At 42.8% G+C, this 22,578-nt stretch overlaps 1 protein-coding gene across 1 annotated transcript in view; it reads right to left on the minus strand.

Annotated features, from left to right (window-relative positions):
- The window catches only part of LOC144684760 (immunoglobulin superfamily member 22-like), a 137,578-nt gene that overhangs the window by 16,516 nt on the left and 98,484 nt on the right, over positions 1 to 22,578 (minus strand). Inside the window, exons 17-22 of the mRNA XM_078548947.1 lie at positions 18,871 to 19,044; positions 17,499 to 17,627; positions 10,013 to 10,309; positions 8,474 to 8,559; positions 4,287 to 4,479; positions 1,805 to 2,104 (exon numbers count right to left, since the gene is read on the minus strand). Coding sequence (XP_078405073.1) covers positions 1,805 to 2,104; positions 4,287 to 4,479; positions 8,474 to 8,559; positions 10,013 to 10,309; positions 17,499 to 17,627; positions 18,871 to 19,044 — 1,179 coding nt within the window. The remainder of the gene's footprint in view (positions 1 to 1,804; positions 2,105 to 4,286; positions 4,480 to 8,473; positions 8,560 to 10,012; positions 10,310 to 17,498; positions 17,628 to 18,870; positions 19,045 to 22,578) is intronic.

Here is a 22,578-nt window from a genome sequence, read left to right on the forward strand (position 1 = left end):
AAAGCAGTCACTGTTTAAAAATAAGGGGTCGCCCATTTAAACTAGAGATGAGGAAATTTTTTTCCTCTGAGTGTTGAGAGACTTTGGAATTCTATATCTCAAAAGTTGGTTGAAGCAAAGTCTTTGAATATCTTTAAAGCAGAGGTAGATAGATTCTTGATAAGCAAGGGGGGATGAAAGGTTATCAGGGTAGGCGAGAATGTGGAGTTGAGGTTTAAATTAGATCAGCCACGGCCTTATTGAATGGCGGAGCAGGCTCGAGGGGCTAAGTGACCTACTCCTGCTCTTAATTCGTATGTTCGTACGAGTGCAGGGTGATGGCAACATGTGTAGCACCAGCCAAATTGGATTTCCAGTTTTCAAAAGATGTTCATAGAAAAGCATGTAATATTTGTTGAAAACAATGTGGGTGGAAGATGTTGCTCAGAGGCTCTACGTTGTCCTGTCAATTATTCCCAGAAAGATAAAGAGCATCTGTAAAAATGAACAAGAACAAAATCTATGTACAGATATAGCAGCCCAATCTGTGTCTAGTCTATAGGTTACTCAATCAGAACTGAATCCAAGTCCTTTGAAATTGTAGTCTGACATCACATCCCTATTGTGGAAAATCAATGAGCTCTATTTCTTTCCCCAATGGAAAACTTGTCCAGTTTATTATTATTTCACAAACAGGAGGTACTGAAGACACTTTTTTTGTTTAGGTAAATATCACAAATAGAGATCAGTTTCCCCTTACTCCAGCATTTACTATTTTTAACTATTTTCCACACAGCATTGTGTATATGTATTCACCCTCAAGCTCCAAGGCAAAAGAGATTGTTACATAATGCACATAGCAGTACATTTAAAATACAACAGGAGACATTGCTCATGGTAAAGTATTGCATCTGCTTTATGTCAAATCTGTCTGTGTGTGTTTTTATAGCGTTGTGTGTTTCCTTGCATTTTATTTGTAAGGGTAGTGAAATGTTGCACATATATTGTAATGTATTTCTTTTCAGTACATATTTCTGAGAATGTACTCAAACAAACTTAGAAAAAAAGTTGACATGAAAGTGTGGAAGTTTGTTCATCTGACAATAAAGGGAAGGAGCTCCTGTGAACATCTCTTAAGGAATATTTTATGTTTATATTCTTGCTCAAAATATTATTTCAGACCTCTAACCTTAAACAAAATCTAGAAGGAGCAGTAAGGCTAATAGTTAAAACTGGTCTTAAAATCTAAGTTAGTTGTAACTTGACTTGTGTGCTTTAGTTTTGTGATATAAATTAGATAAACCTCGAGTTTGTTTCATGTTATTTGTATGTTTTAGCGTAAGAAAATGCCTACATTCAAATAATAGGAATTATTTTAATCTTGTCTGGCAGATTCTTACTTATGTACTTGTGAGGTTATAGAGAGGCAGAGATGCCTGTACACTAAAAATAAATGCATAGGAGCTCCCAATGTGGATGGGCAAATGTCTAGTTCTGTAGTGAAAATTAGGACTGACCTCCCTCGTCATACATGAACAGATTTATTTATGCAACAGATACTTAGGGAAACAATTTTTTAAAAATCTACTATAGACAAAAAAACACTAATTGAAAAGTACTTAGCTCACTATATTGGTACCTCTTAAATTTCTTTACAATTTTTTTCAGAAGTCATATGGATCCTCTCCCCCCATTCTCCGTCTCCAGCATCACTCTATAATCTCCAACTCACAACAGAGAACATCATAATAGAATTGCTAATTCTTTTAAAAGATTCGTTTTGGTCTCCACACATTTGGGATGGCCAGCAACATCAAGGGTTTACCTTTGTCCCTGGCAATGTACCATGGTTCCTTCAAATCCAGTGGGTCACTATCTCCAATGTCGTTCCGAGCAATAACCCTGAAGAAATACTTTCTGCCTGGAAGCAGACCTGTCACGGTGTACTTATTGCCAAAGACGCGGTCTGTTACAGTGTACCAGGTTGCAGTGCTGGCATCACGCTTCATTATCACATACTGTACACGGCCGTCCTCTATGTTATCTGGAGTATGGTCCCAAGAGAGAGTCACTGTGTTCGGAACTTCCTCAACCAGGTTTAAATTAGTGGGTGGTCGTGGAAAATCTGAAACAAAAAACCCAGACAACACTTACTAAGCAGCTTCTTGCTGCCTGTAGGATAGCTTAGCAATATTGGCCATAACCTAACCAAAATGCACAAAGCCTACCCACTAATCAATGGGAGGCATAGCCTATCAACAGTGACACGGCTTATACATCAGGGAAGAGATTACATTACAGGGACATAAGTTTATTGAGGTCAGGATTTATTCACAATGAAAACTTTTACTCTCAAAGACACAGTTCACTGATTATAGTCATCTTTTGGTTATAGCTTGACTCAGTGGTAGCATTATCACCCCCGAGTCAGAAAGATCTATCTTCAAGCCCCACTCCAGGTATTCAGCTGCTTAATCAAGAGTGACATTTGTGCTGCAGTGTCAGAGGAAGTGTCTTTCAGAAGAAACATTAAATTAAAGCCCTGTCTATCTGTTCAGGTGGCACAATTCAATTAAAAGCAGGGGAGTTCTCCTGGTTCCCTGATCCAATGTCCAAGCAACACCAAATGAAACATATTAACTAACTGACACAGCCACAAAATTTTAGCTATTACAGGGAGGGCTTACCCAGCAAGGGTGTTAAATAGGTGGCTATCCATTTACCAAATCAGGCAGCAGAGGATATTCTGTGAATCACAACTGTTTTATTGTTAAACTATAGTTCAGTACAAATATCAGTTTCCACTCTTCCCTTCTAGATCCTTTCCCTGCCCAGAAGCAAAAAAAGATCCTTACTCGGGAAAAACCCAGCTCTTCAGTCCAAGCTTCAATGAGCATCACCTGCTCTCAATTCACTCTGAAGCTTGTCCTGGTTTACTCTTAAAGGCACCTGCGTTTCTAACATTATCAAAGGGTGCATTTTATATATAGGAGCATTTATTGCTCAGAAGGGCAAAAGATGTCCATAGAGGCACAGATATTTCTTGTTTTTATTCTTTCATGGATTGTGTGTATCACTTGTGAGGCCAACATTTGTTGAGCATTCTTAATTGCCTTTGAGGTGGTCGTGGTGAGCCACCTTCTTGAATCGCTGCAGTCCATCTGGTGCAGGTACACCCACAGTACTGTTCAGAAGGGACTTTCAGGATTTTGATGCAGCAACAGTGAAGGAACGGCAATATAGTTCCAAGTCAGAATGGTGTGTGACTTGGAGAGGAACTTGTAGCTAGTGGTATTCCCATGCTTCTGCTGCCCTTGTCCTTCTAGGTGGTAGAGGTTGTGTGCTTGGAATGTGCTGTTTAAGTAGCATTGGTGAGTTACTGCAGCACAACTTGCTGCCACTGTGGGTTGGTGGTGAAGGGAGTGAATGTTTAAGTTGTTGGAAGTAGATGAAGTAGACTTCTGTGACCTGGATGGTGTTGAGCTCCTTGAGTGTTGCTGGATCCACACTCATCCAGGCGAGTGGAGAGTATTCCATCACACTCTTGACTTGTGCCTTGTAGATATGACAGGCTTTGGGGAGTCAAGAGGTGAGTTACTGAGCTGCTCACAGTATTTATATGGCTGGTCCAGTTCAGTTCCTAGTCAAGGGCCCCCCCCAGGATCTCAACAGAGGGGAATTCAGTGATGGTTATGCCATTGAATGTCAAAGGGAGATAGTTAGATTCTCTCTTGTTGGAGATGGTTATTGCCTGGCATTTGTGTGACACGAATGTTATTTGCAACTTATTAATCCAAGCCTGAATGTTGTCCAGGTCTTGCTGCATACGGACATGGACTGCTTCAGTATCTGAGGAACTGCAAGTGGTGCTGAACATTCTGTAATCATCAATGAACATCCCCACTTCTGACCTTATGATGACGACAAGTTTATTGATGAAGCAGCTGAAGATGGTAAAGCCTAGGACACTGCCATGGGGAACTTCTGTAGTAATGTCCTGGGGCTGAGATGATTGGCCTCCAACAATCCTTTGTGGTAGTATTAGTCCAACCAGTGGAGAGTTTTCTCCCTGATTCCCATTAACTTTAACTTTGCCAGTGCTTCTTGATGCCACACTTGTCAAATGTTGCCCTGATGTCAAGGACAATCACTCTCACCAACCCTCTTGAGGTCAATTCTTTTGTCCATGTTTGGATGAAGACTGCAATTAAGTCAGGAGCCAAGTGGCCCTGGCAGATCTCAAACTGAGCATCATCAAACTGTTATATCCATAAATGCAGTCCCAATCATGGCAAAGCTTATTGTACCTGCAACACGAATTCTGATATCATGATACTTTTCACCGTAGTCATTTTTCAGCATAATCTTGTACATCCCCGAATCTGATCTATGTGCGCTGGAGATCAGGAACTGTGACATGTTCGGTCCTTTCGTAATTGTCTCCCTGCCTTTGGTGGGGGTTCCGTCTTTCAGCCAGATCACACTTGGTGGAGGAGACCCCTGTAATAAATAGTAACAAAATAATGTGAAACAACAACCATAAGATCTAGCATTGCTTCCTATATCTGGTATATTCTGTATGTGCACAAGAGCTGGGAGTGAGGCTATTCAATGCAAAGGAGCAGTAAATCATTCTCTCGTATTTATTGTCTAATGTATACATACAGAAACCCACAGTGAGACACAAAGGCTCCAAAAATCCTTGGCCCTTTGAAACTGGTATAAGCATTGAGATTTTCCCAATAGGAACCTGCAGTTGCTCACTCTGCTGAGATAATAAGGGTCAAAGGCCAGTCATCTCACTTTAATAAAACTGCCATGAATTTTGCTACTACATGAAAATTTCAGAACACAGCAGGCGAAATGATGCAAATCAGTTACTCAGTGGGTCAGCAGTAGCCTTGGTGTGTAATGTAATGTTGAAAAGATCCATCTGCCCCTTGTAAAGGAAGGCAGTCAAGTTTTACTGAATGCTGTAATTTTCTTGACCTAAGTCTAAGATCTGGTTTATCGACAGGTCATGGAGACTCCAGGTGTGCAGGATCTGGACCCAGATGTCCCGCCCCCATTTCCGACAAATCCTATTTTTGCCCGGACCAGGGGTAGGGAATGGGAGCGGGATTGACTCCCACACGTAGAAATCCCGAACTCAGCGGAGCTGTTTGAGCTCAGTGCTGAGTTCAAACAGGCACCATTTTTGTTGCAGCAAAGGTCTTATCCCAGAGCGTGAGTGTTACGAATCTTTAGAGAAATTGTAAATATTATTAAAGGATGGATAAGGTCTTTCACACTGCCAAGTTTTTTAAAAACTGCCTACCTGAGCCTGTAACACTTGAAAAAAATCTGTTCCAGCAGTTTCAATAGTTGTTTTCTAACAGAACTCTTAAGTGCCATCATTGTAGCATTATTAATATTTGGTTGCTCTCTACAGCCTATCATTATCACAGTGAGGGTCGGGGGCTTGTAAATTCATAGTTTGACTGATAGTTCAAAGAGATTATTAAAGGATTAACTGTTCTTGATGTGGAGCTATGAATATAAATCTGTTTGAAAAAGGGATTAAGTGTTTGAGGGGATTTAAATATTTTGAATGGGCTTTCATGAATGGGACTGTTTTTTATATGGTGAATTCTGCCATAGATATTTATAACTTTATTTTATTTCATCTTAACATGGCTCCTGAGGTCTGCCCATGATAATACTGGGGGAGTTGGCATGGAGGGTGTAGCAGGTAAAGGGTGGTGGGTAGGGGTCTTGATTTGGTACTAATTTGGCATAGGGGCTATAAAGGGCCATGGGGATGGGTGTGATGGGGTCATAAGTTTGCAAGAGTTGGCATAGGGGCTATAAGAGACCATGGGGATATATGGATGAGTGCATGGGTTGGCATGGAGGGTATGAGGGGTCATTGGGGTAGGTGGGGCAATGGGTGCATGGAGGGTACGAGAGGTCATTAGGGGTGGGTGGGTGGCATGGGCTGGCATGTATGGGTATGGGGAGTAGGTGGGGGGTGATAGGGTGTGAGGGATGAGAGCTAGAGTGCCAAATGTTTTTTAAAAAATAGGACAAAGTCCCGGAAAACTGAGGCGGGTCTTTTGAACAGCCCACCTCGGCATTCGGCAGCCCCCCTGGCTGCCTCTGATCTCTATCCCGGGGCGGTGGGCCCCACTCCATCCCACGCCTGCATACCCGTAACAAAGATCCTGCCATTTGGGGCATTTTGTCCCAAGGCAGCTGTGGCAAGCTGGGAAATTTCCTGACTTGGGAACCAAAATTTGGGCCTAAGGCTTCAACCCACCAGTGGGCATCAAATCAGCTGAGCAGATTGGAACTCCTTTCTTCTAGCATACTTCTGGGACTCAGAGCAGGGCCTAGGAAACAAAGTCTTCAAGTTCACACCCGCTGACCACATACCTTCTGACATATAGGGCCATGTTTGAGTGGTTGGAGGTTTTGATCAAACAAGGTCCTTCCTCAACCACAACCACGTCCCCCACCCCTGGTTAACTTGAGCCCTAGCTTTATTTTAAGGCTTTTCAACACATTTCTGGTAGACCTACACTCCCAGTGCACCAACAAAGGCCACAAATTTATGGCCAAACTACTGTATGCAGTACTAAATGGGAGCATGTTGCTTTCTCTTACTTTGCGTACTGGACATATACAGAACCTGACATTGAAATACCAACAAGATGCTCAGTACCAGACAAGAATGAACATTCCCTTTTACCCAAGTGTATAAATACAGGCATACATGAGAGACATACAAGCAGTATGATACCAGGCATGAGCCATTCCTGTTTTTCTATTCTCTTCTGTACAAATATAGGAGCTAACACTGACATATGAATAAGCATTACTGTATCAGACAAAAGTTAATCGGTTTATTTCACTTGATGTGTACAATACACGTACAGAAGCTGTCATTGTGTATTGAATGGTTAAAACTTAGACATTAAAAAGTGCAGTACTGGACCATTTACCTGGTGTGCACTGTGCATATACAAGAGCTAATGCTGAGCTATGATATTCTTCAAGAAGAAATTGTTTCTTACATGTCTTAACGGGTTCTATCATGTGCCCAAATTCACCTTTCAGTCAAATGAATTCCCTTCCTTGATATACTAGTTGAGAAATCTGCCAGGGGATTCTCTATCACGGTCTACCGCAAGCCTACCTTCACCAGTCAACATACACTTGAGATTCTTACAGTTCCACATGCTATTAGATTGGTTTTATTGGCAACCTTGTAAATAGGGCCCGAGCCATTTGCTCACCATGCAAGCTTGATGCTAAAGTAGGGCACATCAAAGGCATCCTGCAGGATAGAGGCTACCCTGAACAGATCATTTCATGCTGTATATCGCTCAGACTCATGAATGGGCCTAAGGCCGTCACTTTTGGCCCTGAAAAGTGACCAGTCTACCTCGGATTAACCTGGAAGGGCAAGGTATCTCAAAAATTTGAGCAACAGGTGAAGTTAGTTGTTTCACGCTACTAATATGCGGTAGCAACATGAGTGGTATTCACCATTAACAGGATGCTGCTGTCAAGCCAAAAAGATATTCTGCCTATCTCACAAATGAGTAATGTGGTATATGAATTTCAGTGCCAGTGTGATGCTAGGTATGTAGGCCGAATGTCCCAAAGACTGGGGGATCGTATAAAACTGCATGATCCAGCCCCTGTTCGCAACAGGCAAGGTACAGACTGTACCCAACCAGCCGGTTTGCAAACCTCAAAACACAGTGTCCAACATTAGATGTGATTCCACGATTGGACAACATTGGCTAAATAATCCTCAGTGTACTAAGAATTATGCTGACAACCAATTTAAGACTGTCAGTTGGGCTCACAATGTGGCACATTTGCGTGTACTGGAAGCTACATATATTAATACACAGCACCCTGTTCTTTGCAAACGGAAAGAACACGTACACACATTGCGCCTGTTTCAGCTAAACAAAATAAGTGACAGTCATTTGCTGACTCATTTCTCGGGGCAATGCCTTGACCAGAGTCAAGCTGCCTGGCTTAAATTTCAAACAATGCTTGGCAGTTAACTGTCAGTCACCATCACTGGTGCATTCTCTGTGGCAATGCCTCGACCAATTCAGAGTCCACTTGCCAGTCGTCACATACGGTATAAATTGTTCTTTTCCCCCTATATTGGTATTCTTGTGAAGTGTACTGATGAGTGCAAGACGAAAAGCTTTGACATGTCTCTTTTTTCAGCAATACTCAAATTGTTTCTTTTTAATCCAGTGAGCAATGTTTAGGTAGAGGATCTCATTCTGAAACACAAATGAGGCATACATTATCAGAAGAGAATTAATTGTTTAATTTAATTTGGTGTGGGTTTTGTTTGTGACGAAGGTTGGGTAAAATTGAAGGCTCATTTCTTATATGCAGAAACCTATCCAAATAATGTTAATAAGCTATTAACCTACAATGTAGTGTTGTCTACGACTGAGGAGTAACTAAAGCCTCTTACCGAGAAGCCCACGTTGATACACAGTGCAGTACCTGCACGAACCACCATGCTGCTTGGCATTCTGGCATCCAGAAACCTGGGAGAGGCTGCAAATAAAAATATTTAAAGTCATGGAGGAAATATTTTTTCCTGTCACATGATTGTCACTCATAGGGCCATAGAAACAGACAGATTTGTCACAAGTTAATGCTGTCCATCTAGCTGGTCACTTCATTCAGATGGTGCTCCAGCTCAGTCAATGGTCTGGCTTTACTATTCAACCAAAATGAACCAGGCCACACAAAGACAGTCTGGTGATGAAATTATAAATTAAATCTGTGTGATTTTGCCATAGTGTCACATGCTGTTGGGGGGGGGTGGGGGGAGGGGCGGCAGGTTAAAGGCCAATCAGCAGTAGTCAGAGGTAATTGATATTACAATTCCTTAATCCTTACTTGATCACTGGGGTCTTGATGCATACCCAGCACTTGAAAAAAATATAAATTTTTCGATTTGGACATCACTAGCACGGCCAATAACTCAGCTGCTCTTGAGAAGGCAGTAGTGAGTCTCCTACCTGTACCACTGCAGTTCAATCATCAGGGATCCAGTATATGCTGCTCCAATAAACTCTGTACACTTCTTGACAGAACGATTAGCAAACTTAATGCACAGAAGTTTAACATGCTTATACTACAGTCCTGTTTGTACCATTTTTTTAAAAAGCAAGGATTTTCATTTATATGGCACCTTTCATGACCTCAGGACATCTCAAAGTACTTCATATTCAATGAAGTACTTTTGACGTGTAGTCACCAGCTGTTAACCACACACTATTATTTTCTCTTCTCATTCCCTAAAGCCACATGTCCCATCTACCTTGTGGTGTCACACCAAATAGCTGTTCTTCATGCTTAGTACAAGACACTGAGCACTCACAGCATATTCAACTATACGGCACATCTCAGCCAAGCCTGACCTCATCCTCACTCAACATCCATACTTGCATTTTCTAGTAATGATCACTAGACAGTAATCAGGATTGGGCCCCTGGCAATTTTTTTCATTGGATTGAACACTAAAAATTACAGTGTAAGGTTAGCAGGCAAATATTAGTCCAAAGTAGAGCTGGTGATGAGGTTAATAGCCTGAATTAGAACTTAAAGAGAAAATACTGTGCTGAATTCCATATGGAGGATAATTTAGTCAGAGTGCAAAAAGATATGTAAGAAATAAAACCCAGTTTAGAACGGAGTGGGTAAGTCAGAAGACATCGGTCTGGCCTTCGCCTGGTCAAGTTGGCCATCAGCAGGTTGATGGGTTGCTCTGGCTGCCTGCTTGCTTCTCCTCCATGGTTATGAGAGTGTTGTTGGAGAAGGAACACATGGTGTCCACGGTATGCTTGAGGACTTCCTCAACTTGTGAGCACTTGGGGGGATTGGAGTGCATCATGGATTGGTAGGACAATATTTTTGTCTGGTTCCACATACAATTTGAAGTTATTGTTTATGCACCTTTGAAAGGAGTTTTCCTGGTAAACTGGAAAAAAAGTGACATTACCTGGCGGCGGCATGGCATGGACACCTTTGCTAAGCTCTGTTGGTTCCCCCACGCCTCCTTCGTTTACAGCTCTGATTCTGAAGAAGTACTTGCCTCGCTCCTGCAAGCCTCCCACAGTGTAATTGGTGCTGGTAATTGGTATTTTACTGCACTTTGTCCATTCTTTAGCATCTTTAGCCCTCATCTCTAAGATATATCCCTGAGGCTCATCCCCAGAATCTGGTTTGTCCCAAGCTAGAGAGATGCTAGAATTGGTGGAATCCATCACCTTTATATCCTTCACCTTTCCTGGAGCACCTGGGTGACAAAGCCAAGATTAGTTGTAACTTCCAAATAAGTCTTGAAGGTAAACAACATACTTTAATACAAGTATATTAGATTAAAAATAAACATGTGAGCACACAAATGAAAACGCAAAGATAGATCAAGACATTTCCAGTGTATGTATTATCCTGGTGCAGCTGAAAATTTGTTTATTAGGAAAATAAAAACAGAACAAATATAAGCCTCAAAATTGCTGTTGGTGTGAAGCATTATATCACTGACAGCTGTGAGATACCAGTCAGTAATTTTAGGAGTTTCAGAATCTGACTGATCCTTACCTGCTGAAAACCTGTCAAGAAATTGCTAAAGGAATTTTGCCCTAGTGTTATGGTGTAGCTGTGCAAATAGGCTTGTTCTACATGACAGTGGAGGACATATTGCTTGTTGAAAGAAGAAGCCCACAAAATTGTTGCATTCACATATTGCCTGCCATTTAACTGCTGCTCAGCTGTTTTACTGGTGCCGGAAAACCATTACCCAGTGCAAGCTCTCATCTGAATTATGGGGCCTGAGCAACTTCACGGCTGATTTTGAGTTGATTCTCCTTTATGACTGACCATTAGACCATTTCATGGGTTTGAATCTGAGTTTGAGTTCAGTTAATTGAAATCTGTTTACATGAAACCAGGAGGATTGTAGTGTACTGGGTATGTTACTGGATTATTAATCTAGGGGCCTGGATGAATAATCCGGTGAACATGAGGTTACGACAATTTGAGAATTTGAATTCAGTTTGAAAGAATCTGGAAATAAATAGCTAGTAAAAGTTGACAATGAAATTGTTGAATTGTGAAGCTTTTAGATTGCCATCAAAACTCTACTGGTTCATTAAAGTGCTTCAGAGAAGGAAACTTGCCCTCCTTATCTGATCTGGCCTATATGTCGCTCAGGTCTCATACCAGTGTGGGTTAACTGTACTCTGAAGTGGCCTAGTAAGCCACTCATTTATATCAAGCTACTACATAGCAGTTCAGAAATTTGAAAAATGCCCACCACCACCTTCTCAATGCCACTAGGCAATAAATACTCAACTAACTAGCAATGTTCCCTCTAAGATGCGCGGCTGTGCAGCAATCCAGGACGTACTGCGAAGGGACGAACAGGCTGCATACAACCAACGTTCCCTTTAAGATGCACATGCGCATGATCCCACAGCAATCTTAAAGGGACCACATCTGCAAAAAGGAATTAAAAACAGCTATATAAATAATGTCTGAGAGGTAATTCTAACCCCGAAAGATAGGGCAGTTAGGAAGTTAAAATTTTAAAAATTTCAAAGCCAAATCTAATCCACCTTGAACCCATCCACTTTCAGTTTAAACTGGAGGAGGGATGCTGAAGGTGTCAATCATTAAAAGCTTCTAATGAGATTATGGCCTGGAATTTTGTTCCCGGGTCGGGAGTGCAGAGTCAGGACATTTTCTGGCTCCGCAAACCTGATCTGGGAGAAAGTGGCCTGGAAGATCGGGTTTTCATTCCAGGATGGTGGGATTCCCTGGAAGCCAGGCTGAGCGACCCCAGAATGAGTGCAGAGGATGCAAGGTGCGGGGGCTGGCTGGGTGAAAGGCTTGCCTCGGTGCTCCAGCACCGTATCAAAGTTTTAAAATAAACGAGAAAATCATAAAGAAACCCTCAAGCCCTCACCTCTCACACACCCTCACATCCCCCAACACATTCCCCATGCTCCATCCATGTGAACACATGCCATCTCATGCCCCATCCAACCTCATGGCCCCTCATACCCTCCATGCAAATCTATGGGAAGAATTTTCCCCCGTCGGGGGGGAAGTGCAGGAGCGGGCGCGGGTAGGCACGCCTCTGATAGGCGCCCCGATCGGAGGCGTGCTGCCATTTTAAGTGGGTGGGCCAATTAAAGCCCGTGCAGCGTGATGTCCGCCAGGAAGCGCTATGTGCTCCCTGTGTGGGTGGGGGGGGGGATTCCCTCAGACGGGAGTGTGCATGCACGCGAAAGAGCGCACTGATCTCCCTGAGGCTAAGTGCAGCCTCAGGGAAATCGGCTCAGAATTAAAACTTTGAAGGTAAATGCTGAAAAAATTTCCCTGACATGTCCCTTCATGTGACACTGTCACATGAGTTGGGATATGTCCATCGCTTTAACTCAAACCTTTATTAAATATTTAAAAACCCTCATGAAACCTCATTCCGCCCGTGGATGAGGTTTCATGCTTTTTCTGAAGCCTGCCAGGGCTCCCAGCCTGTAAGGTTGGACGGGCAGGTCCATTAATTATGTTAATGATTTTTAAAATTGCCTCAATAGGCGGTTGACAGGTCGGCGGGCGCACAGCTGATTTGGCTGCGCCCCCGCCGACCTGAAAATGGAGATGATGCGGGGTGACGTCGGGAGTTCTGCTCGACATCATCCCGCGTCATTTTACGCGTTGGCGAGTGGGCCCCACCCCCTCCCACTCGCCGACCTAAAGATCCTGCCCTACGTGAAAATCCAGGCCAATGTGTCTAGTTGTCTCCATTTTAATATGCTTCCTATTTTTACTAATGTCAGCTGGGTTTCCCTGGCTTTAGGAAACCTGGCAGATAAATAGGGACACAGGACTGAGGAACAGGAGCATTCCATTTGGTGCTTTTAGCCTGCTCCGGCATTCAATAGCATCATAGCTGATCTGGCTGTCGTCTCAAATCCATTTTCCTGTCTGCTCCGACCCCCCCCACCCTACACCAATAACCCTTGACTAAGTCTTCCTTAAATAAATTCCAATGACCCAGCCTCCACTGCTCTCCAGGGAAGAAACTTTCACATACTAATAATCCATTGAGAGAGAAAATTTCTCCCCATCTCAGTCTTACCCTTAAATGGTGTCCCCTAGTTCTAGTCTCCCCGCATGAGTGGAAACATCCTCCCGCATGTCCCTTGTCAAGTCCCTTCAGGATCTTATTTATTTCAATAAGATCACCCCTCATTCTTCTAAGCTCCAATGGGTTATAGGCCCAACTGTTCAATCTTTCTTAATAGGATAAGCCCTTCATCCCAGGAATGAGTTGAGTGAACCGTTTCAGTACTGCTTCTAATGCAATTATATCATAGAGCCATAGAGTCATAGAGGTCTACAGCACAGAAAAAGGGCCTTCGGCCCATCGAGTCTGCGCTGGTCAAACAAGCACCTAACTATTCAATCCCATTTTCCAGCACTAGGCCCATAGCCTAGTGGCATCACAAGTGCACATCCAAATACTTCTTAAATGTTATGAGAGTTTCTGCCTCTACCACCCTTTCAGGCAGTGAGTTCCAGATTCGCACCACCCTCTGGGTGAAAAAATTCTTCCTCACATCCTCTCTAAACCTCCTGCCCCTTACCTTAAATCTATGCCCCCTGGTTATGGATCCCTCCACCAAGGGGAAAAGTTCCTTCCTGTCTGCCCTATCTATGCCCCTCATAGTTTTATACACCCCAATCATGCACCCCCTCATCTCCTCTGCTGTAGGGAAAATAACCCCAGTCAATCCAATCTCCTCATAACTAAAATTCTCCAGCCCAGGCAACATCCTGGTAAATCTCCTCTGCACTCATCTCTAGTGCAATCACATCCTTCCTATAATGCGGATTCCAGAACTGCATGCAATACTCTAGCTGTAGCCTAACCAGCATTTTATACAGTTCCAGTATAACCTCCCAGCTCTTATATTCTATGCCTCAGCTAATAAAGGCAAGTATCCCATATGCCTTTTTAACCAACACAAAATCAAACATTGCTGGAAAAACTCAGCAGGTCTGACAGCATATGTGGAGAGAGAGAGTTAATGTTTCGAATCCAGATGACTCTTCTTCAGAACTAAAGAGAAGTAGAAATGTGGTAAAATACATACTGTGTAAGGAGGGTGGGATAGGTGAAGCTGGATAAAAGGCCAGTGATAGGTGGAGGCAAAGGAGAGATTGCAAAATATGTCATAAACAAAAGGGAAAAGGGGTGTTGATGGTGGTGATATTGGCTAAAGGGGATGCTAATGGTGACATTAAGAGAAGAAAGCAGGATGAGCCAGAGACAGATGGCCCTAGTGGGGGTCTGGTGGGGGGAGGGGACGGTGTGGGAGCAAGGGTCAAAATAGGCTAAAAGGTGGGGATAAAACAATGAATGGAAATAAATTTAGAAAATAATAGTAGAAATAGGTGGGAAAAAAAATTACATATAAAAATTAAAAGATAAATATTTGAAAAAAGGGGATCAAAAAGGGGTGAGGATGGAGGAGAGAGTTCATGATCTTTTGCCTTCTTAACCATCTTGTCTACCTGTCCGGCTACCTTAAGGGACCGGTGGACATGCACACCTAGGTCCCTCTGATCCTCGGTGCTACCATTCATCGTGTATTCCCGTGCCTTGTTTGTCCTGCCCAAGTGTATCACCTCACACTTATCAGGATTAAATTCCATTTGCCACTGATCAGCCCATCTGACCAGCCCATCTATATCCTCCTGTAGTCTAAGGCTATCCTCCTCACTACTTACCACCCCACCAATTTTCATGTCACCCACGAACTTACTGATCAACCCTCCTACATTCAAGTCTAAATCATTTATATATACCACAAATAGCAAGGGACCCAAAACCGATCCCTGTGGGACCCCATTGGACACAAGCATCCAGTCACAAAAACACCCCTTGACCATCACCCTCTGCTTCTTGCCACTCAGCCAATTCTGGATCCAATTTGCCAAATTGCCTTGGATCCCATGGGCTCTTACCTTCATTATCAGTCTCCCTTGTGGAACCTTATCAAAAGCCTTACTGAAGTCCAAGTAGACTACGTCAAATGCATTGCCCTCATCTACACACCTGGTCACCTCTTCGAAAAATTCAATCAAATTGGTCAGACATGACATCCCCTTAACAAAACCATGCTGACTGTCCTTGATCAATCCCTGCCTCTCCAAGTGTAGATTAATTCTGTCCCGTAGAATTGCTTCCAATAGTTTCCCCACCACTGAGGTTAGACTAACTGGCCTGTAGTTCCCTGGTTTATCCCTTCCTCCCTTCTTGAATAATGGTACCACATTGGCTGTCTTCCAGTCCTCTGACACCTCTCCTGTGGCCAGAGAGGTATTGAAAATTATTGCCATTATTTCAAATAAGGAGACCAAAACTATCCACAGTATTCCAGATGTGGTTGCAGCAATGCCCTGTGCAGCTGCAGCAAAACCTCCCTATAGTTCCCTTACAATAAATGCCAACATTCCATTTGCCTTCCTAATCACTTGCTGTACATGCATACTAACTTCTTGTGACTCATGTATTAGGACACCTAGATCCCTCTGTAGCACCGAGTTCTACAATTTCTCTCTGCTTTTCCATTCTTTCTGTCAAAGTGGACAAGTTCACATTTTCTCACATTATACTCCATCTGCCAAATTTTTGCCCATTCACCTAACCTGTCTACGTCCCTTTGAAGACTCTTAATCTCCTATTAACAATTTACTTTCCTATCTATCTTGGTGTCATCAGCAAATTTAGCTACCATACATTTGATCCCTTCATCCAAATCATTGATGTAGATGGCAATGGCAAATGGTTGACACCCCAGCACTCATCCCTGTGGTACTCCACTCGTTACAGCTTGCTAACCCAAAAAAAAACCTTCTCTCTGCTTCCTGTTACCTAGCCAATCCTTTATCCATGCTAAAATGTTACATGCTACACCATCTGCTCTTATCTTGTGTAGTAATCTTCGATGTAGCACTTTTTATCAAATGCCTTTTGGAAATCCAAGTATACTACATCTACATGTTTCCCTTTATCCACATTGCTTGTTATTTCCTCAAAGAACTCTAATAAATTCGTTAAACACGATTTCCCTTTCACAAAGCCATAATGTTCTGCCTAATTATATTAGGATTTTCTACATATCCTTAATATGACCTCCTTAATATGGATTCTAGCAATTTCCCTATTACAGATGTTAGGCTAACTGGCCTGTAATTTCCAACTTTCTGTCTCCCTCCTTTCTTGGAGCAAGATATTACACTAGCTATTTTTTATCACCTGATGCCCTTCCAGAATTTAAGGAATTTTGGAAGATTATAACCAATGTATCTATTTCTCTGCAGTGACTTCTTTTTGGAACCTAAGATGCAGGGGACTTGTCACTCTTTAGATCTAATACTTTTCCCAATGCCTTTTCCTGAATGATGGTGTTTATTTTAAGTTCCTCACTCCCGTTCACCTTTTGATTTTCAAATATCTTTGGGAAGCTTCCTAAGCTTTTCACAGTGAAGACAGCCATAAAATACCGGTTCAACACCTCTACCGTTTCCTTGTTTTCCATTAGTAATTCCCCAAATTGCTCTCTAGAGAGCAATTGCTCACTAGAGACTCACTCTCTAGAGGACCAGCACAAATTTAGTTACTCTTTTCCTAGTTAAATACTTGTAGAAACTCTTACTATCTGTTTTTATATTACTAGCTAGTTTTCTCTCAGACTCAACTTTCTCCCTTTTTATTATTTTTTAGTCATTCTTTGATGGTTCTTAAAATCTGACCAATCTTCTGACCTACAACTAATCTTTGCAGATTTGTACTGTGTTTCTTTCAACTTGATACAATTCTTAACTTTTTTATTCAGTCATGGATGATGCATCCTTCTCAAACAGTCTTTCTTTCTTACCAGGAAAAATCTTTGCTGAGAGTTTTTAAATGGTGGCAAAAATGGCTGGATTCATAAAGCAAGTGCTTTTACAGCACCTCTTGTGGAGTAGGAGTGTTTCTTCCCGGCCCAAAAGCTACCCTGTAAAACCTCCAGGTTCTGTGTTCACTCCCCAATCTCCCCATGTCAATCTCCCGTCCACTTGACCTATCTGTTCTGCCACTGCACCCTTCTGCTGCAGGCCTTCTCGCCTAAGAGCCAATCAATCAGGCTTGATATTGGGCAGGGAACCCAAGTTTCCCATGTATAACTCCGTCCCACCCTGCTCTGAGTGCATGGCCCAGGTTTCTAATGCCTGTCTTCCAGTTAGATTAAATCATTCAGAAAAGCAAAGCTTTGGTAAAGAGCATTCTGGTACTTCAAATGCCACAAAACATGTTTTTTCTGAAAAGCACGGAGATAGGTAATACTTTTTAAAGGAGCGCTTTTAGTGAAAAATGATTATCCAAACCCTAAACTGAATAATCAGGTACAGTAGAAATGGTTACTCACGGATGGGGTCTTTTGCCACCACTGAATTGGATACAGAGCTGGGCTGGCCAAGTCCTGCACGGTTAACTGCCGTAACACGGAACTCGTACTCCACATCTTCCATTAGCCCATCAGACGTAAACTTATTGTCTGGAAAAGAAATGATATACTTTTACCAGGAATGAACTTTAAAAGCTTGTTTTAAATATACATAAAAAGACACGATCCTCTCAAGTTTTAGCACAGTGATTCCACATGTCATTTCCCAATTTCAGCTATGACATCAGTAAATAGTGCACAGCTACTTCACCCTGAGCTACTATATTTTTTAATTTGAGGATTTAAATATATTATCTAATAATTAGATATTACACCATGTGCTCAATCCCAAAACTGGAATCAGGTCATTTTTAAACAATATTGTGGGAAGATTTCCTCCATTTGCTATTTGCAGCAAAATAATGCAAGTAAAGTACAAATGGCAAATTATAAAATCTTTCACCAGTGTGCAAAACTATCTGTCTCTTTCATGTTTGCTCATGACATGGAGTCCTTCCTAAATTATGTACATCAGAAATAGAAAATGGGCCGGATTTTCCGGCCCCTGCTCGCCGCTGGGATCATCCGGTTCCATCGAAAGTTAATGGACTTTTGGTTGGGCTGCCGCACCCCCTGCAGTGGATCCTGCCACGGCAGGGTTGGAAAATCCAGGCTAATGTGTTCTCTCTCACTGGAAAGATAAAAAAAAAACAGCTGTGAAAAGCTGTAAAGAACTGCAGACTCTTCCAAGAGTTAGCTCCTACAAAGAACTGCAGTTTACCTGCCCCCGCAAAGAACATTAGTCACTTGCTGCAAGGACAACAGTCGTCAGGAACAGAATGGAGAGAAAGGAGGTCTTTCAAAAACTAACCTCATCATGAAAAACTGATAAAGACCTGGGCTTTCAGAAGTTATGTCGTTGGGGGAAGAGGAAGTCAGTTAAAGACCCTACTCCTCCATAGTTGCAGTTACTTTTTTCACATCCTGGGGAACGGTGTAACACCGGTGGAAATGAGGAAAATCCACTGGGTCCAAGGCCTCACCACTATCATTTTCATGTGACAGGGAAGGTGGTCCAGTGAAGGGGTAGGGGGAGGGAAATGCCAGTCAGGGTGGTTAGATGGTGGTAGGCCTCAACTAATTTATGTTCCCACTGTTTCTGCCATGATCCCGCTTGAAAATGGGCTGTATCATGGAGAAAAAATCCAAACCCTAAAATAATATCTTAAATATAACATTTTTGGTTGGAAAATGACCTATGACACATTCCAGTTCCTGACCAACTACAGGAATGATGTACTAACTTCCTGGGCAAAGGAAAAAGTGGAGTTAAGCATGGCAGCTAGAATAGGACCTTGAATTGGCTCCTTAGTGGCTGGAATCCAACGGCTGCTGCCTTTCTTCCTTCTCTCCACAACATAGCCCAGCACTGGGGCACCTCCATCCTTTACTGGTGGGGTCCATGTGATGGTGATTGCGTCCTTGCTAACATCTGTGACCTGGGGCTGAGATGGCATTCCAGGTGACTCTGAGAATATAAAGTAAGAAAAAACATTATTTTTTTCTTAATACCCCCACCTCCATTGGTTCCACATGATATCAAGGAATGATGGACAATTTGCTGGTGTAAAGGGACCTATTTGATTGACAACCCCAGTTTCTGCTGGAAATGAGGGGAAGAAAAACGGAGAAGAAATTGTTAGGGAAAGCATCCAACATTAGGACCCTAGTAATAAAGAACATGCACTTTTCCCCTGTTTTACCTCATCTTCTCTCACAAGACTAATCTTTGACTTCTCTCCTGAGATAGTGTACTTCCTGATGAAACCTCTGTAGCAATGTATCTTCTTAAGTTGCAAAATGGGCAAAATGTGCACATGGAGAAAGATGATTTTGACCTTATCGACTTAGATCAACCAAAAAAGAAAACAAGGCCTAATTATTCCTCAGAAGACATCATCATCTTGCTTTCCAAAAGACTGCTATATAGCGAACAGTAAAAGATGAGAACAATCTGGGATCGAAGGACTTCGATGAGTGGGGCATGAGAATAATGACAATGACAACAATGTTACCAATAATAAAACCAGCAACAACTTACATTTATACATTGTAAAAAAAAATTCCAAAACACTTCAAAAGGATGTAATTAAAAAACGGACACTGAGATAAGGAGGAGGAGATGTTTAGAAAAGTGACCGAAAGCTTGGTCAGAGAGGTTTTCAGAAGAATCTTAAAGGCGGAGAGGGAGAAGGTTTAGGGAGGAAATTTGAGAGCCTGGGGCCTAAGCAGCTGAAGGCACGATCGCCAAAGGTTGGGCAATCAAAGGAATAGGTAAACAAAAGATCAGAGTCAGAACATTGGAGATTTTGTTAGAGGCTAGATAAAGAATACAGGGATAGGGAAGAGTAAGGCTATAAATGGATTTAAACACCAGAATTGAGATTTTAAAGTTTGAGGCAGTGTGCGACCAGTGTGTGTCAACAAGGGTACAAATGATGGGAAAGTAGGATTGGTGCCATATAAAATACAAATGCACAGCTCTGAATGGAATGTTTAAAGTGGAGACTGGAAGGGTGGCCAGGACAAGCGATGGAACAGACAAGTTTGAAGAAGACAAAGACAAAAGCGAGGGTTTCAGCTACACATGGGCTGAGATCAAGGTGAAGGCACGCAATGTTATGGAGATGGAAGTAGGTGGTCTTTAAGGTGGGGAGAATATAAGGTCAGAAGCTGAACTCTGGGTCAAATAGGAGGTCCAGGATTGTGAAAAGTATGGGTCAGCCTGAGATGGTTGGACAGAGAGGAGGATGAAGTCTGTGCGAAGTGTTTGAAATCAGGAGTCAAAGATGATAGAAGCAAAAAACTGTGGGTACTGGAAATCCAAAACAAAAATAAAAATACCTGGAAAAACTCAGCAGGTCTGGCAGCATCTGCGGAGAGGAACACAGTTAATGTTTTGAGTCCGTATGACTCTTCAACAGAACTAAGTAAAAATAGAAAAGAGGTGAAATATAAGCTGGTTTAAGGGGGGGTGGAGGTGACAGGTAGAGCTGGATAGAGGGCCAGTGATAGGTGGAGTTAGCCAAAAGATGTCATAGACAAAAGGTCAAAGAGGTGTTGAAGGTGGTGATATTATCTAATGAATATGCTAATAGGTGACATTAAGGGTAGAAAGCAGGATGAGCAAGGTACAGATAGCCCTAGTGGGGGGTGTGGGGGGTGGGGGTGGGGGGGGGGGGGGTGGGGCTGCTTTCTACTCTTAATGTCACCCATTAGCATATTCCTTAGATAATATCACCACCTTCAACACCTCTTTGACCTTTTGTCTATGACATCTTTTGGCAATCTCCACCTATCACTGGCCCTCTATCCAGCTCTGCCTGCCCCCCCCCCCCGATCTCCCCCTTCCCCCCCACCCCCAAACCAGCTTATATTTCACCTCTTTTCTATTTTTACTTAGTTCTGTTGAAGAGTCATATGGACTTGAAACGTTAACTGTGTTCCTCTCCGCAGATGCTGTCAGACCTGCTGAGTTTTTCCAGGTATTTTTATTTTTGTCAAAGATGATAGCTTCAGTCCTTCTAATGTTTAATCGCCCTGAGAAGGTGCTTCGGCTCTCTGGTTGCAGAAGACTATTATTTGCTGGCATAAAAGGTTATTGCACAAGATAGGAGATCATGGTATTGGGCGTAATGTATTAGCATGGATTGAGGATTGGTTAACGCACAGAAGACAGAGAGTCGGGATTAATGGGTCTTTTTCAGGTTGAAGAGACATAACTAGTGGACTGCCACAGGATCAGTCCTAGAGCCTCAATTATTTACCATCTACATTAATGACTTGCAGGAGGGGTAGAGTGTAATGTATTCAAATTTGCTGACGATACAAAAATAGGTGGGAGGGCATGTTGCGATGAGGACATAGGAATTTGCAAGGGGATATAGATAGGTCAAGTGAGTGGACAAAAACTTAGCAGATGGGATTTAATGTAGGGAAGTGTGAGGTCATGCACATTGGTAGGAAGAATCAAAAGGCAGACTATTACTTAAATGAAGACTCCAAAAAAGTGCAGCACAGAGGGATCTGAGTGTTCTTGTGCATGAAACACAAAATGTTAGCATGCAGGTGCAGCAAGTAATTAAGAAGGCAAATGGAATTTTGGCCTGTAATGCTAGGAGGCTGGGGTTTGAAAATAGGTAAGTCCTGTTACAACTGTACAGGGTGTTGGTAAGGCTGCACCTGGAGTACTGTATACAGTTTTGGTCCCCGTATTTAAAGGATATACTGGCATTGGAAGCAGTTCAAAAGAGATTCACTAGGCTGATTCCTGGGATGAAGGGGTTGACTTATCAAGAACAGCTAAACAGGTTAAGCCTTGATTCATTGGGGTTTAGAAGAATGAGGGGTGATCTTATTGAAACGTACAAGATTCTAAGGGAGCTTCACAGGGTAGATGTTGAGTAGATATTTCCACTAGTGGGGAATCTCAAACTAAGGGACATAGTTACAGAATAAGGGGACACTTTTTAAATCTGAGATGCAAAGGAATTTATTCTCTCAGAGGGAAGTGAATACCTGGAATTCTCTACCCCAGAGAGTTGTGGAGGCTAGATCATTGAAAATGTTTAAAGAGGAGGTAGATTTTTGAAATATCGGGGAGCTGTGGGATATGAGGAGCTGGCACAAAAGAGGAGTTGAGGTCTGGGCCAGATCAGCCACCATCTTATTAAATGGCAGGGCAGGCTTGAGGGGCTGAATGGCCTACTCCTGCTCCTATTTCTTATGCTCTTCCAATTCTGTTGAGAACAGCACATTTAAAGAGCATGGCCAACATTTTCCCCCCAGTTAGGGGGGGAAGTGCGGGAGCAGGCGGGCGGGTTCCCGATCGGTGCCCCCGTTGGGGGCGCGCTGCCATTTTACATGAGCGGGCCAATTAAGGCCCGCCAAGCGTGACATCCACCAGGAAGCGTTATGCGCTCCCTATGCGGGCGGGGGGGGGTGGTGGGGGGGGATTCCCTGAGCCTGGAGTGTGCTCTTTCGCGCATGCGCGCGAAAGAGT

This window comes from Cetorhinus maximus, chromosome 9, assembly GCF_964194155.1.
Source record: "Cetorhinus maximus chromosome 9, sCetMax3.hap1.1, whole genome shotgun sequence".
Classification (NCBI taxonomy): Eukaryota; Metazoa; Chordata; class Chondrichthyes; order Lamniformes; family Cetorhinidae; genus Cetorhinus; species Cetorhinus maximus.